Below are 16,282 nucleotides of genomic sequence, written 5' to 3'. Positions count from 1 at the left end.
ACAATTCAGTGAAAGGTAATTGTACCAAGTTGTGGTTAAGACACTATCTCAAGATAAGAGGACCTGGGGACAGTTCCACATTCAGCCAAAGACTTTTTGGACACCACTCAGTATGTTTAAATTAATTTTCAAATCTCTCTGTAAAAAGTGCAAGTGGGGAGGCTGTATCAAGTGCAAGACTATGGTGAGGATGATTCTGTTTGAGATCTGGTGGTGGTGATATGGCCCATAGTAAAGTTTTCTGGCAAAGACCAATTAAGGGAGGTGAAGACAGAGGATGCCAGGTGCTTTGATAGGTCAGCAATACCAGACAAAGCAAACTGTAACAGATCCTGTAAGAAAAAACAAATTATTTGCAGGAGCACTCTGATACCAACAGAAGCATTACACAGCTTGCCTTCAGTAACAGTCTCCTGTTGTAGAAAAGTCTAAGTCTCCATACCTAGATTTAATTTTAAAATGAATTTGCCCTTTTAAAGGAAGGTCTAAGGCTTGAAAAAACATTTCCTGCATCCCAGCAAGTAGATTCACTAATAACAACAAAGACCAAAGACAGATTTTTTGCATTAGAGAGAACACTTTATTATTTCTCTGACTAACATTCTTTGCTTTCTTTGGAGTCCTGATGAAATGTTTTTGATTGCATACAAGTAGGAGATCAGTTGTAATAAGGTGTGTCACTGTTTCCCATCCCTGTTTATAGCTTTCAGTTGTTGCCAAGTCTGATATACTTCTTTTATTTTAAAATCTTATTTTTCATTTTAAAGGGACACTATCATAGAATCATTTAGGTTGGAAAATACTGTTAAGATCATCAAACCAATAGAAACAACCCAAAAAGTTTGCACTGCCTTCTTACCTTCTTAAGGACATCTTACTGGGAGATAGACATACTAAGTAGGATATTTGAAAAGGCCCAGCATCGGTTGTGTTTTTTGTTTTTAAATAGCATGTGAGTTTCACAAAACTAAACCAGTACCTGAGTATTTCTAAAAGCCCCCTTCCTGATCTTAGACTGCCGCTCTTTCCAGTGCTACTCTGTATTCAGGTTTACTCTTTGTATATTAGTTTTGCCTGCTACTACTTTTTGGTCAGTGAAAGTAGACTTGTCCAGGTTTCCTGGTGTTTATTCATTCATGGCATATGCAGTGTTACTTGGGTTAACAAGTTAGAAAAAAAAGATTTTAATTTTCTGTTTTCTGTCATATTTTTAAAAATTATAAAAACAATTTCCTCAACATGTGGTGCTCTAAGTTCCCTTCTCCTGTGTTGTTTTTGGACCTGGAATATTTTGAAAACAACCTCTTAAAAAAAAATAGTATTTTTAAAACCTCTTACTGGAATGCATTTGATTTGAGTTATTCAAAGCAAATGCGGAGGACAAACAGACCTACGAAAATGATCTGTTATGGGAAAGCAGAGTTGTTTGCTTACCTCCCCAGGACACTGATTCTGTTCTGCATGCACATGTGGGATGTCCTGGGAACCTTATGAGAATTATGTGCATCTACCAGCAGAATTTAGCCGCCCAATATCCAGAAATATGTTTGGATGTTTGGACACCGTGCAGTGTCACAATTCACTGGTTGTAAGTTTCTGGTAGGAGCTAGACCTTTGGCCAGGAGTGCTGAAATGAAGAAGCCTGACGACCTCCTCTGTGAGGTCACTACTTGAAGGACTATGCATCCCCTTCTGGATAAGAACAGCTGTAATAGCTCCTGTGCCAGCAGTTCAGCATGGGGGTACAGGAGGGGCTTCGTTCGTGCAGGAAGGCTTGGTTGCCATAAATGTAGCTCAGCTCCCCTGATTTCAGAGGAGTAATGCCAGATGATGTCAGCTGATACTCCAATCCAAAGAGTCCTATTGGTTTAATGGACAATTTAACTACTAGTTTGTTGAGAGAAATCTCGCTTATTAAAGGTATCAGATGGGTTTTCTCAGTGCTTCTTTTCCTGCTCTAAAGATCATATTCTGGGAACAGCCTTTAGGTGCTTAGGAATTTTTCTCCTCCTGTTACCTATTCCCACATGTGCAGACATAGTCCTTCAGTTATCATATTGCATGTAATTGCTGTAGGGAGGATGATGATTTCAAGTAAGAGAATATGAAGCAGGATCAGATGAATTCCTTAAGCAGCATGAAGCCTAACTTCCTGTGTGTATGTACCTATTAATTCAAAAATAAAGGCAAGACTCCACTCCCTTTAATATATATAGATTATCAACAAAATTGTTTTGAAAATGCAGTTTTCTTAAAATAATCATTGAATCACCAGTAAATGACTCTTCCAGCAACTAGCAAAGAATGATAGGTCTAAGTTCAGCCCAAAGTGTCTGAAACATAGTGGTTCTAGTTAAAACCCTTTCTGGACACATTTATAAATTCCAACAGCCATGTGAGGGAGGATGAGAGGAGCAAGGGATGGTAAGACCAGTGTAAAATCAGTTTTGTTGCTGTTGCTGATGAAATCTCAAAGGAAAGAGGCTTAAGAACCAGTGAGCACATGAATACAAGCAATACAAAAATAATCATTTTAACTTCATTAGTGTTTTTATAATGCAGATAGTGAAACAGCTTCTTGTGTATACTCACAGAGTCTGAACATTCTTGCTTAGCATGTGGGAAGAAACAAAAGGGTGAAAAACTACTATGTCCTGAGCAGTGCACTTGATGCTTATCCACTGTAGAAAACTATCTGTATAAAACGGTCTGAAAAGAATTTGCTGTCAATCGGCATTTCACACCTTGCTATAAATGCCTGTTAGACTAAAGGCAGTCATCTGAAGCTCTGACTAGTGGTAAACCTGGATGAAGATTTACCTCAGACATCCTGAAGAATCTATCTTTGGTTATTCTTATATTGATATATACAATAACAACAAGGTGATTAGGATTAAAAACACAAACCAGTTACGCTCTGGTCACTCAAGTCTTATATAAAATCAGCCTTTTTTTCTAAGATACTTCCTGGTTCACGATGGCAACACCAACTGCATGAAGATAGTTACATTAAGTGACATATGATCTCATTTGTCTCCAGTGGTGTTATGGTCTGATTCAATCTTTTAGTGAGTTATAGGCTTTTGTGGTCCGGGTGTTGATGAAATCCGCCTTCTTAAAGTCAGCCTTTGGAATGAAAGAAACAGAATAAATCATTATCTTCCCTCGATTCTGCGAGGGAAGGGTGGGTTCAGCTGTCTAAAGCTAGATAAGGAGCTATGGTAGGGGTCTAGGCAGAGTCCTCTACAGTCAACAGAGACAGAATAGGCATCTCCCAGGAGTGACTCAATTCAGTTCAGAAGATAGGCGAGATGAATCATTGGAGTTGCTTAACTCTCTCCACTAACTGTGAAGAGAGCCTATTCTAGCTCAGCTCCACAGACTCCTAACTCTTAGGTGACTAATGTCAGCTGAGATTAACCCTATCTGAACAAAGAGTACAAGGCAATGGCAAAATGACTCAGGATTTTATCAGTCTCATTTGATCAAGTTATTTCTGTTACTTATTAGATGGACTTTTCAAAAATGTCTAGGCCTGTAGGCCTAGTAGTTTTCAGTGCTGTACCTGGTATCTCTAGGGGACCCAATCTGCACAGGAACAGCAAGTAATCAGCATTTTTTGAAACTCAGATCTGACAAATGTATCTTATAGGCATACCCAAAGTACCAGTGACTTCAGAAAATTCATACCATCAGGGATATTGCTGTACAGTAAAGTCAGGAATGTAGTTGCAAAAAAACAGAGACAACAAAATCCAGTTAAGAGTTTATATAGATACAGCACCCTTGCTCTTGAACACAGATTTCTGGTTTGTGCTGAGCGTGATGCAAGACTGTTAAAGGATACTACATCAAGTAACATTTTTTGAGCAAATTTCAACAAAAAATCTACAAGAAACAAGCTGACTAATAAATGCTGAAAGCTAGAGCTTGAAAAAATGGAATAGTTTTAGGTTATAGGGAATTTTAGGTGACAGAAATTCTGAACAGTAAGAAAACAAGGAGTGAAAACAGTTTGACATGCAGGTTGAAGGTAGGTAGGTTGAAGTCAACCCAGCTGTGTGCTGAAAAAGCAGTCATAGAGCTCTACAAACTGGCTTGTTGGCTGATTCATGCCGGTCATTTTTTGTTTGATTTTGACTGTGGCAGTAAACGTTTACCAACACCTTTCCCAGGCCCTAGCTTTTTGTTTGAATATAACTAACACCTGGGCTCCCAGACCATATAAACAACAAGGAGAACAAAACCGCTCTGGTTTTAAAGCAGGAAGCTGCCTCGCCCTGCTTTGTTTTTGCTGGCACCTTAGGCTCTCTGTGTCAGTCAGTGGTGGATGGACACCTACAGCGCATCACTTCTCACCATCTGACACTGCAGAAGCAGCAACGTTTTTCATAAACTTTGCCAGTGGATATAAAACCACAGAGGGAGAGAATATGAACACAGATGAGCAAAAACCAAGCGCATGCATTATTTGTGCAGCATTATGGACAAGTAATAGAAATACCAAATTCAAAGACCACTTGAAATCCTATCATAGGTTGTTTCTTAACAGTGCAGAAGTCCTAAGGGTCCCGGGGGACAAATGAGAGGGTTCTCAGTCGAAAAGGACAGATTACATGTCTTTGCTTACCTTTTTGTAAGCACTGTGGAGGTCGGTATGTGACCACAAGGAGTAGAGGAGCACTGAAGCAGCCCTACTAGCTTTGCTGAACATGTTACTGTAATTTTGCAAAAAGAATGATAAAACATGTTTAAATTCTCACTTCATAATCACAGTGCATGTGCAGACTTCAGCAAACGTAACCTCATAGCATTTGTTCTGTCTCTCCACCTAAATGCTGTTTTACTGTTCTTTAGGTATGCTAGCATGTTTCATGCTGTTCTGACTACTGACACAAGTGAAACATGCCTCCCTGCTTCACTCATTCTTCAAAATTAGGGAGAAATAAGTACTTTATAGCCTTCATCTTAGAGCAGCTATCATACTACTCATTTTCAGTTGAGGAAAATATGCCTCAGCATAACACGCATTTGAAAGGATCTTTCCAGTAGGCAAAATCTCTGGTTAGTTAGATAGGATTTAAATTATTCAGGGCCTCATGAGACCTCCTTTATTGAGATGAATTTCCTCTTTCATTTTTTAAAAAGAGAGGAAGGCAAACAGAATAATTATTCATATTTGTAACACATTAATTATCTTTGAGTAAATATTGGCTGCATGTGATTATATGTTAAAGAATGATTAAAAGAATTTCAAATCTATTATCTAAAATGCCACTTTATAAACAATTTTTAAGTACAGTTCTGTAAGTTGTATAAAATGTATCCCCGTGCTTTACTGCTAAAGATTATCAGGGCTGTGTTACAAGGAACAAGAAAGAAACTTTTTTGGGACAGATAAGGTCTGATGGTCAGCCACTATATATATATCAGAATATAGATTATATTGTGCAGTTACCTTCTGAGGAGTTATTCAAAATGTTGGAAAGTGGCAAATTTAGCTGTGGATGGAACAGTTGTTAGAAGAGATTTTTCTGTATTTCCCAATATGTGCAATTCTATTCACATCACAGTCACTTGTTTAAGTTGTCCTGTACCTTGAGATGCAGTGTTTTTCTCCCCACGTGGCAGAGGTTGCAGGGTATTTTTTCCCCAGGGAAAGGAGAAGGGAGAGGGAAGGCTTCTCAACCATCTTACCTGTCATTCATGCTGATAGCAATAATCTTCGGTAGGCCATCAGCACTCAGGAGAAGCCGTGCATTGTGTGAATTGCTCTGCGTCAAATTGTACAAGGTGTAGCAGATGGATGCTGTGGTTTCGCAGCCAATATCAGACCCCGGGACAGACTCAGGAAGTACTGAGACCAAATCAGGCAAAACTTCTCTAGCTACAAGTTGGAAGAGAGACAAGCAATTCCATTACTAGCGGGTGCAGCTTTATCTAGGGGGCCTACAGGATCTTATTCCTCCCATTACCACCTATCAGGGTGCTGTGTGCTCCCACACAGAGTCATGGTTTCATACCAGCATTACATCCCCACAATTTAGATTAAGCTGCATCTGCACTAAATCAGAGAGTATGTATTTTGCCTCATACACAGTACATTAATACTTCATAGTGAGGTCACTAGGTGTGTGCTAACAGCAGGCTGTCACTTCCTGAGGAACCCTGTGTGTCTTACGGGTAATTGTGGGTGTAGTGATATACAGCAAGCTAAGAAAGGGTGAGTACAGTACAGTTGTTAGTACTGCATTTATCAGTGGTCATCTATAAGGGGATGCACACACTCAACCTTCTGAGCCAGTATGCAAGCTATTTATTTAAGAAGAACATCATATTCTGAAGTCCATCCCTTCTGAAGAAACATCACTTTGACCACACTGGGTACGACCCTACCAGCCAACCAAACAGCAAACAGCAGCTCAGGGCAGCAGCTGAGTCCTACTGTACACTGTGAGATCTGTGCCGTGTGGACCAGAGCTGATGGAGAAAACTACAGCAGTCAGCAAGAGCTCATAGGCAGGTGCTCCCACTGTAAGAAGTAGCACTGGGCAATAGTTTGGGGCATTTTGGGCCATTGTCCCCTCCCTACCCAGTGTTTCACTAGGACAGAGCACTTTGCTCTCTGTGAGTTCTGTTCATTCCTCCAGATGGGTGTGTAACATGGTTCATGTACATTGAGATTAAACTACATGCAATTTAGAAAAGGACCTTTAAAACTGAATGAACCACCTGCAATACTAACTATCAAAGCAATTATGTCAGACATGATAGTCCATTTTTTCTTCCATTGGTAAATGAAGGAAGGTGATTTTCAGAGAGTACATTTGGAGTATCTTGAAAATGTCAGTTCAGAACAAATGTTATTTTTTCAAATAAAATAGGAAATTTTCTGCTGCTTTTCAATCATTTTACTTTAGAGATCTTTTATATTTAATTTATCTCAATTTGATATAAAGGGTTCATTTTGCTTGATAAATATAGATGCTTTTAACTAGGAAACAGTACGACCTTCCAAATGTTTTCCTTTGGCCAAAATTATTTGGAGAATTTGACCTGAATTCACACATGTTTTCAGCCAGTCAAAAAGAACACCTTTGCAAGGAGAAATGGTTCACCTGAAATTTCCCCAGTTCTCTCTACCATGGGTAAAGTAAGAAAATGACTGTGAACGTGCAAGATAAAGCACCTTTCTCCAAAGCTTCATGGTATTCTGTCTTTCCCACATTCTTTCAGAAATTGTTTTTCCTGATGAAATCCCAACTTCTCCTCAGTTTAATTCCTATTCTTCCTGGGGGATTCACCACTTGTAATTTTTAACACCATATGGAACATCCCTTTGAAATCAGCCCAACAACTTGTTATAATATTTTCATTAATAGGAATGTTCTCTAAGGATTAAAAGGTACCCAGGAGAGTGTTCTGCACAATTCTGGAGGTTAATCTGCCCCATGAACCAGCTGTGTGCCTGTAATTTCCCCCTCACCCTTTGGTGGGAACACAGAAAAGGACAACAAATTATGTGAATTCATTTTATCCTATCAGTAGGAAAAAATTTCAAATATATATTAAATTGAAATAAGAATACTCAGAATAGAAATGGCTTCTGATGTGAAAATAATTATAACATTTTAGAAATAAGTTCCTAAAAAGACTGAACTATTTTTTCTATAGCATCATCTAGCTTTCATTCTCAAAAAACTTATGCAGGAAAACTGTGTGAGCTGCAAGCTTCCAAAGCTTTGGGTCTAAAAGAAGAAAGTACGATATTTGCTAGAAGAATTAGAAATGTTCTATGACTTCTCACAAAGGATTACATAGCTGTGGCAGCACAGATCTCAGCACTCACCCTCCTTTACCCTATTTTAAGCAGAAGAAAAACTCCCTCTCCAAATCTGTGTAGATGTTACTCCCATTATGTATTTTTTGAAAGTAAAATCAATGGAAGTAGCTGATGAGGAATACACAATTTAGAGAAAACTTGAGGTTAGAGTCTTTCTTAGGCAAAACTCTTTGTTTTCAACCCTGTATAATGACTGCAAGTATCTGACCTAAAAATCTACTAAACTCATATATCAGTTCTTTTGCACATTTATTTTTTTAAAGAAGAAAACTTTAAGGTAAAGAGAGCAGAGAAAGAAAGCCCAAAAGACAATGTTAGTCTTTGCTCACCTATATCACTTTGCAGAGAGGTGTTGCGAGACAAGTTCCTGAGCAATGAGACTGCTGTCTTCTTTACTGTCGGGTGGCTTACATGCAGCATAGTTCGAATACTTGGAAGACCATTTGCCTTCTGAACAACAGTCCGGGCCACTGCAAACGGCATCTGTTATAAGGCATGTGGCAATAGTGTATCATTACCATGAATGTATAGCCTCATAAAAAACCACAGCAGGTTCTCTCCATCAATTTAAGCATGTTTAAAATAATTTAAATCCAGAGCTACATATGAGCTGCAACAGAAAAGGAAGGTGATATAAAAGAAGTTTCGAGCTCTCTTTCTCCCATGTAGTCTTTGGCCAGTTCCTCACACAGAGGTCATTGGTTTCTTCACCAGAAAAGTGGTCTGTGGTTGTGTCAGAGCCTTCCTCTCCCCACAGCATTGATTATGTTCCACAAAACCACTTTTTTGGTGCTTTTAACATCTACTCATCCCTCACTGTGCAATGAATTAGCAAATTCCACATGCAGAGGTGTACATAGAGTGAGAAGAAGCAGTACCCATATTTGCCAAGCAAGAAATAGCTGCACTGCTGGTTATGACTTTCCCTTCAATGTTCTTTCATTTCCTTGATCATGTCTGCGAGCCAGTGAATCATCAGCGGTTATCTGAGCTCAGTGTGGTGGGCATATTTCACTGCAGTACTATTTGCTATGCATTCACCTTAATAACTAAACAGTAACAAAAAAAGGAAAAAGCTGACTTACTGGTCCAGTGCCAGCTGTGAGGTTCTGAAGAGCTCCCAGGGATGCTTCCTGGGTATAGTTTCTTGTACTCTTTGCAATTAAGGAGAGATATATCCTAATCAGTGTGGAATGCCAGAGCGATTCAATGCCTCTGGGATTGCTCTTTTCCTCAGGTAGCGGGGTGTCCTGCTGCTTCTAAACATGTAAACAGAATGAACCTTTAGAAACAGTGACCTTATATGGCTTAATGCATCACAAGCCATTTTGTAACTATGACCCGATTATTTGCAGATTGTCAAGTTGTGAACTCAAATGACGATGTATAAAATTTCAATATTTAATTACGCTGGCCACTCCATCCAAAAAGAGGAGATAGGTATGGGAGAAGCTGCTTCTCATCTCTCAGCAACTGACACTAGGAGCCAAGGCCAAGGAGAAACAGAAATGGCCAGCTAGAGTTGTACTGTGGATCGAATGGGAGAAGGCAGAATACAGTCCAGCAAAGTCAATAGATAGGAAAGGGTCATCAATCCTATCTTTTTGCTTTTTCCCTCCCCTAATATCTGTTTTCCCTCCAACAATTGTCAGTTGCCAGATATTTGTGATCTGTACCACATGGCATCAAAAGAAGAGGTCTTGAGATGGCCCAAAATCCAGCAAGTCATGGGAGCAGCAAGTCACCTTGTGCTGGTTTCACTGGTGAAATCATCACAACGCCCACTCATTAGCAGGGCACTTGCACAATTGCCGTACGTGGTACAGATACCACACAGATCCATCAGAGGGGATCAAACTGTGTGGCAGTATATCTCAACTAATGAAACAGGGAATTCATACGTCATTTTCATCAGCAGCAGCTGAAGATAATGGGAGTTAGGAAAGGCTATCAATAAATTTGCATTTTTGGGACAAGTGAATGTCACACTACCAGACACATCAATAACAGATTGTTAAGTAGATTATAGCCTTATTCTCCAGAAGTTGCTACAACCGACTAACAAAAGGAGATGTAACTAAACATGTGCTTTACCTCTTTTACTTTTCTGCTCCGTGTTCCAAAACAGCCTGGTGTTTTATCATTGCTAGAAATATTTCTTCTTTGCATATATATGCTCTGGGCATAGCTCTCGGGGAGTTCTATCTCTAGCTGGTAGGAAAGATTGTGAAGAATGCACACACAGTTCTCTGTGGCCTAAAATAACAAAAGAATAGAAATCTTGAAAGCTTTGGCATGCGTTGAAGGGACATGTATAGACATGGGAAGAGCTTTCATTTTTGGATCTTCAACAACTAACTGCAGCTTCTAATGGCTTACAGGAGAGCTAGTCTTTGTGCCAGTGATCCACAAGACTGCATTTACACTGATAAATTAAACATGCCTTGGGATGTTCCTGAGCAGGGAGGCCAACTGGCACACAGGGCTTGCATTTGGAGCAGGGTGCATGCCTGTTGGAAATGGTCCTTGGACATTATAATTCCTGAGTTGTGCCTGGGAATTGTTTGGGCAAGTGCTATTTGGTACAGATCAGAAGTGTGCCAAGGAAGGTTTAAGAGCTTAAGAGTAAAGATGATCATGTACACACCTCGCCGTAGTGTCAGCAAAAGGAAAGTTTTGTACCTTTCCTAAGGAGAAAGAACTTTTCTGTGGTAGAATGTTCTTTTTAAATTAGAAGTGCCTTTCTGGGCATGGCTAAGGTTAGGTCTATGATTTCTGAGTGATGAGTCTAGTGGCAAATAGCTTTATTACCAGTTCCTTCTTTTTTGAAAGTGAAAAAGGAATGAGTAGTTTTAAGACAAAATGCAGTAGGGAGCTATTGGCACAAGTGTAATGTGCTGGATTCTCCCTGAAGCTAATTGCACTGAATACATGGAGATGGAGAAGCTCAAGTAACTAATCCTAGAACAGAGCTATAAATGCGCAGTAATTACCACTACACAGCACAAGTTATAGCAGGCATGCTAGAAGTGCCTCACGGGCTGCGGGCTAACCTTCTCGTAAGTGACGGCTGGTCTTCTCAGCCAACTTCACTCAGCTAAAGACAAGCATCTAGCCTAAGCAGTGTTCAGTCAATGGTGGAAGAGAATGAGAGAAACTGGCTTCTGGAGGTGTCCATGTCCTTGTAGTTACTGGCTTAGGCAGCAAGTATAACTTCTAAAAAACTTAGCACTAAATATACAGGAAAGTAACTAGACTGATTTTTTAAGCTTCTAGCTAGCTATCTCCCTGAGACAACTAAAAAGGTGGTATCTGACTTTTTAGGTGTTTCAGTATCTCTGAAAGCTGTGACTTTATGCCACTTTTAAAAAAAAAGAAGTTTCTAGCTCTCTCTGGTGATTCTGAAAATGTTTTCCCAGTGCTAAGGTATGTTATTCTTCTAGATTGCAGGATAAAAATACTTCAAAAAGCTTCTTACTGGACTTTCATCTTTGATGACAGTTCTAAAAGCCCTGGAAATAAGTTTGGCAGTTACATCACAACTGTTTCTGAACATTGGTTTCTAAACATACAAAAAATGTTCTCTTAGCAATTTCCCCTAGGAAAAGACCTTTAATCTCAAAGAATACCTTGTCATTAGGCTTGTGGTCTGCAATAGCTCCTTGAATATAATACACAAGAGAATCAATCAAGCCGTCACATTCTCTCATCTTTTTCCTTCCTTCTGGGCCAGCAGAGCTCATGTTTCTGTGCAGGAAGGAATATGTTGGTGAGAGGAGATTTAGTCAAAGATATTTCCTTGTGCCCCTCTGACAAACTTTTCCACCTAAACCTTAAAGATACTGAAGTTAAGGTTGACTGCTTTCTTTCTTCAGAGCTGTAAGATAATCCGAGCCTCTACTAAGTAAAATTTTCACATTGGTGCACTCCCAGACAAAAACAAATACTCCAGAAAAACAACCTGTTGTGTTTGGATGGATAAGGTAAGACCTGACTCAAATCTTCATTTCAAAGTTGAATTAATCCTTTTTAAACAAACAAACTGGATTTTTTTTATTATTCCATTTTTAGTTAAATTTTTAATATTTAGGACAGTAGCTATGTCAAACTATCAGAGGGAAGATACCTGTAAAAATTTCCATGCACACAAACATCCTTTAGCATTTACCTACACCAAACCAGTTCTTGATCCAAGATGACCCATCAACTGACACATGTTCTGAGAGTTTCAGCAACATTTGTACATCAACACGTAAAGATAACCGATGTCAGTTAAGGGGCCAAATTCACATGGCAACTCACGTGCTTATGGAAATGCTCTGAGGAGTGCTAGAGGGCAGGAGGGGATGTGAATGCAGCCAAACTGGTAGGTTGGAGCAGCAGCCTGGCCCCACCGCTGGGCGAGAGGCTAAGGGGATAAATTAGGACAGGGCTGCCACTGCCATTGCTGCCAGAGCAGCAGTGTGAGACAAGGAATAGGAAAAAATACACCGTATTCAGCTGATTCCCAGCTTCCCAGAGAAGCTGCTGGCATCTAAGCAGAAAAAAAGTTGAAGGCACTAGAAGCTGGTCAGTCAGAGAGGGAAATGCCAGATGCCTTCTGCTGTTCTACCACAGTGGTTCAGACACTGCTCTGCTGCTTTCTGCTTCCTCCAGACCGAAAGGAAGACACTGTTTGCCAGGCTTTCAACTAACACTTTCTGTGCTTTGTGGTAATCCAAGTACAACTTGAAAATGAATTATGGAACCGATTTAAAAACTCTTGAAAAGCTAAACACACACTTGCTGCTTGAAGTTTGGCTCTAAATAAGCTACTGATTTCCAGGGAAGTAACAACACTTACAATTTGGGGGTATAATTATTTTTACAAGTGAACAAACTCTGAATTATGGAATGCAGGAATTATAAACCTAGGCCTCATTATTTTGGACTCCCACAGCTCTGCTGGACAAAAGGCTGCATGCAGTTATCACATTCCAGTTCTTTGCTTGAAATAACATTAAATATAACCCAGTTTTAGCATCCATCACAAACAGAGAGGGACATGTTCCTTTAGATAGGTTCAGGGTGTTTGTTTTGCATGCTTACTTTACCCACTGAAAACTACAATGGCCTAAAATTTTGTTAATGACAAAGCCAGTAAGGTATAGCTTTAAACTTTCCTGTGGCTTATGACTGTAAAATGAATGTAGCATTTTATATACTGTCAATGCAGTTCAGGTTTTTTCCCTGGGGAAATACATATTCAGATTAAATACTAATGCACTGTAATTATAGTTTTACTTTAGGTCATGCTGTTAACAATATGCCTATTTACAAGTTCATTTAGTCTCTCACAGAATTATATATCACAGAATCAATATTCAGATTCCTCACTATGGCCTACTATAGACATCACTTTGGAATTTAATGTTACCTATATGTCACATTCGAGGCATGTCACCCTTTCATATGTTTATGGTTATGCTGACAGAAATGTACATGTTACAGCCCTTCTAGCACATAGCAAAAATAGTTTCTGAGGCACACAGACTAAAAATACTATTAAAAGATAAGTGTGGAATTTCCCTCCCCAAAGACACTTTAGCTGATACAGTGTTTCATTTTGTCACCATATGTTATTCTAAAAAGCCCTGAACTTTTGACAATGACTATCATGCTGAATGGCTGTGCAAGGAGAGGCCTTGCTGTCTAGCATGAATATGGTGGGGCATATCATAGCTTTATATCTCAGGAGGCAGAGAAGAGCCTGAACCAGAGGCACTGTCTTGTTCTGCAAAGGAAACGAATCACTGAACTCTGTTTCATTAAGAAGCTGATGCTCAGCTGTTCATCCACTCAGAGATAGCAGTGTGTCTGTGTGCACGTCTGTACACATACAGCCACTCCATTCTCCACCTTGCCCTATTTCCTTACTCACCCAATTGCATAAAAATATTATTAGATTGTGAAAAAAATAAATGTTTCTGAGAAGTGTCACAAAAATGTAAATTAAAAAAAAAAAAAAAAAGAAACAATGGCAACAATTTGCTTAGAAAATTGCAAAACTGACTTCATCTTGGCTTCCCAAGATTTGAGGTTCCTGACAACTAGAACACTTTCCTCTGAGCTCCGGAGCGGGACCCTTTTGTAGTGGAGCTCCTGGAGGCCTTGAAATACTCAGTGCTTGGGCAATTGTTGCAGTTGGGCTGGCCCAGTATTGTGGCTCATGGCAACCCTGACAGCAACACTTCAGGGCTACCTAGAAATATTCAAGTCTATTGTGCAAGTTTGTTTTACTTGCATTTCATCAGAAGTACACTGAGACAAATACATCCATGGATAAAAGGATCAGCTGGAGTCAAGATCAATAGTCTCCTTATAGAAAAACTCTTCTGCTACCCAATTTCTGACATCTCTACCCTGCATTGGTACTGAATGGTTGGGAGAATGCAGCATGGGGAGAATACAGCCTTAGGGAAATTGCTGCTTGTAGGGATGCTTTCCTTTGAATGACGTTTTGGCATCATCTAACTATTAAAAATCTCTGACTTCTGGCATGCTTAAATACAGTAATCCTGCTGACATGCCCAAACTATACCACATGCTAATGTGGATGCACTGTATCTATTTGCGTGCCTCATTTATCTCATCCTGTATTTGCTGCTTCTGTTCTCTCTTGCACACATGTACGGCGTAACTATATCTGTAACCCTAATAGCTGTTTGCCCATGCTCCTGTGGCATTTGTGGAGGATCAGCTAATTCCCTACTGGGAAATATTGTTCTGATCCAGAGATGTGAGATAAATACAAAGAAACGTAACACTGTAAAATCAAGGGTGATTTTGAAAGAAACAGAATGACAATGCACGTTCAGTTAGCTTGCAAATGGCACCAAATGAAAGGAATACTCCCTTTAAGCCAGCACTGAGTCACACACTGGCCAACTATGTTGGAAAAGGATTTTGCACTGCTGTGAATGATCCACACGACTATAAGAGGAGGACTTTTGCTCCTGGGACTCATTCTGCTAAAACTGGTAATTTGAATTTAACTCAATTATGTAGTAATAATTTCCTGAAGTAGTTCGGGAAATTCTATTCCCTTCATGCCTTACACAATTCAAAAATACAACAGGGAGGGAAAAGTATCCGTGGATCTACTTACTAACTACAGGCACCAGCCTGCAAGCTGCTTGCTGGAAATAACAAAATTCCTTTCAGGAATGGGGGGAGCAGATAAACTGAAGAGGAGGCAAGAAAAGATAAGAATGGATGGAAATAAACTTCAAGGAATGGCAATGCTATGCAAGAGGCCTTGGTTCAAAGACTTGTTATCATCAGTCATTTGTTTTACATTCTCTCTTGGAAGCTTCCATTATGAAACTGAGCTGCCTTTATGCTTTTCAACATATGGTGAGAGCTTTGGCTTCACTTCCCTCCAGAGCAAATGGAAGTAGATGTTTATGCAGCCTCCCGGTCTGAAGGGCAATGATACTACTTCCTCCAACAACAGCTTTCCACCATCCTTGTGGGTCGCTCTATAATTCACAAAGAGTTTAAGAGGGAGCTGGGACAGAAAAAGGGTGAAAAATAATAATGAAAAAGCAAGTTTTACTTCTATTTTACTGGCTGGGGAACCAGGAACAGAGAAGTTATCTGACTTTTCTGGAGACAGTTTTCTAGAAGGTTTTGAAGAACTAGGACACATAGGGCTACAGGATGCTCCAGTTACAGAGCAATTAAAAAGAAGGACTCTGTAATGAAACACAACAGTTGAGATTGCTAGCTCCAACACTTAAATGAAATGTTTTGCAGGAGGAAATGTGACCACTAAACACAAATTTTGGAAAGTTCAGCATTGCAGAACTTTTGGGAACAGGTATTTCAAGGTAAAAATGGAACTAGACCATTATCAGCTTTCAAGGTATAATACAGACAACTTTCTACTAAGCCTTCCTTTTAATCAGAGGAAGAGCCATGCCTGAAATTCACCTATGTATATAAACAATATTCAAACCCATATATTCTGCATGCTGTTGGCACCTTACCCTTTCAGGTTCAGAGAAGGAGTGTAGAAGAGGAGGTTAAGTATCTTGAAGATTTCTACCCATTGGTAGACAGAACTATTACGTGTAGGAGTTTCAAGCCAAGAAAAAGGGACTTTACCTTTAAAATTCACAAGACTTGTCTGCAAAAGTCTGCAACACTCCTCTAGATAGTTTAATACACCAACTTTACTTGTTCAGCTTGTTGCCAGGCAACCAGTGAAGTCTTTTTATTTGTCTTACTCTGCCTGTTCAGGGCACAGTGCTTTTTATCATATTTCAGGACTGAACAATACTATTATTTATTCTAACTGTTAATGCAGAATTGTGTGGTGTACACAGCTTCTTTTTATTATGTTAAGTTTTGTGACCTGCAGTTTCTGTAAAACTCTGTCAGAAGCAAAGCTTTAAG

General features: G+C 39.5%; 1 protein-coding gene across 1 annotated transcript in view; it reads right to left on the bottom strand.

Moving 5' to 3' along the window:
* Nucleotides 1–557: 557 nt before the first annotated feature.
* PKP2 (plakophilin 2) overlaps nt 558–16,282 on the bottom strand; it is a 44,005-nt gene continuing 28,280 nt past the window's right edge. The window contains exons 7-13 of the mRNA XM_074871550.1: nt 11,473–11,590; nt 9,938–10,099; nt 8,929–9,102; nt 8,173–8,326; nt 5,698–5,887; nt 4,631–4,718; nt 558–3,126 (exon numbers count right to left, since the gene is read on the bottom strand). Coding sequence (XP_074727651.1) covers nt 3,058–3,126; nt 4,631–4,718; nt 5,698–5,887; nt 8,173–8,326; nt 8,929–9,102; nt 9,938–10,099; nt 11,473–11,590 — 955 coding nt within the window. The 3' untranslated portion in view covers nt 558–3,057. The remainder of the gene's footprint in view (nt 3,127–4,630; nt 4,719–5,697; nt 5,888–8,172; nt 8,327–8,928; nt 9,103–9,937; nt 10,100–11,472; nt 11,591–16,282) is intronic.

The sequence above is a fragment of the Strix uralensis genome, chromosome 5 (assembly GCF_047716275.1).
Source record: "Strix uralensis isolate ZFMK-TIS-50842 chromosome 5, bStrUra1, whole genome shotgun sequence".
Lineage (NCBI taxonomy): Eukaryota > Metazoa > Chordata > Aves > Strigiformes > Strigidae > Strix > Strix uralensis.
This window is presented reverse-complemented; position numbering and strand designations above follow the sequence as displayed.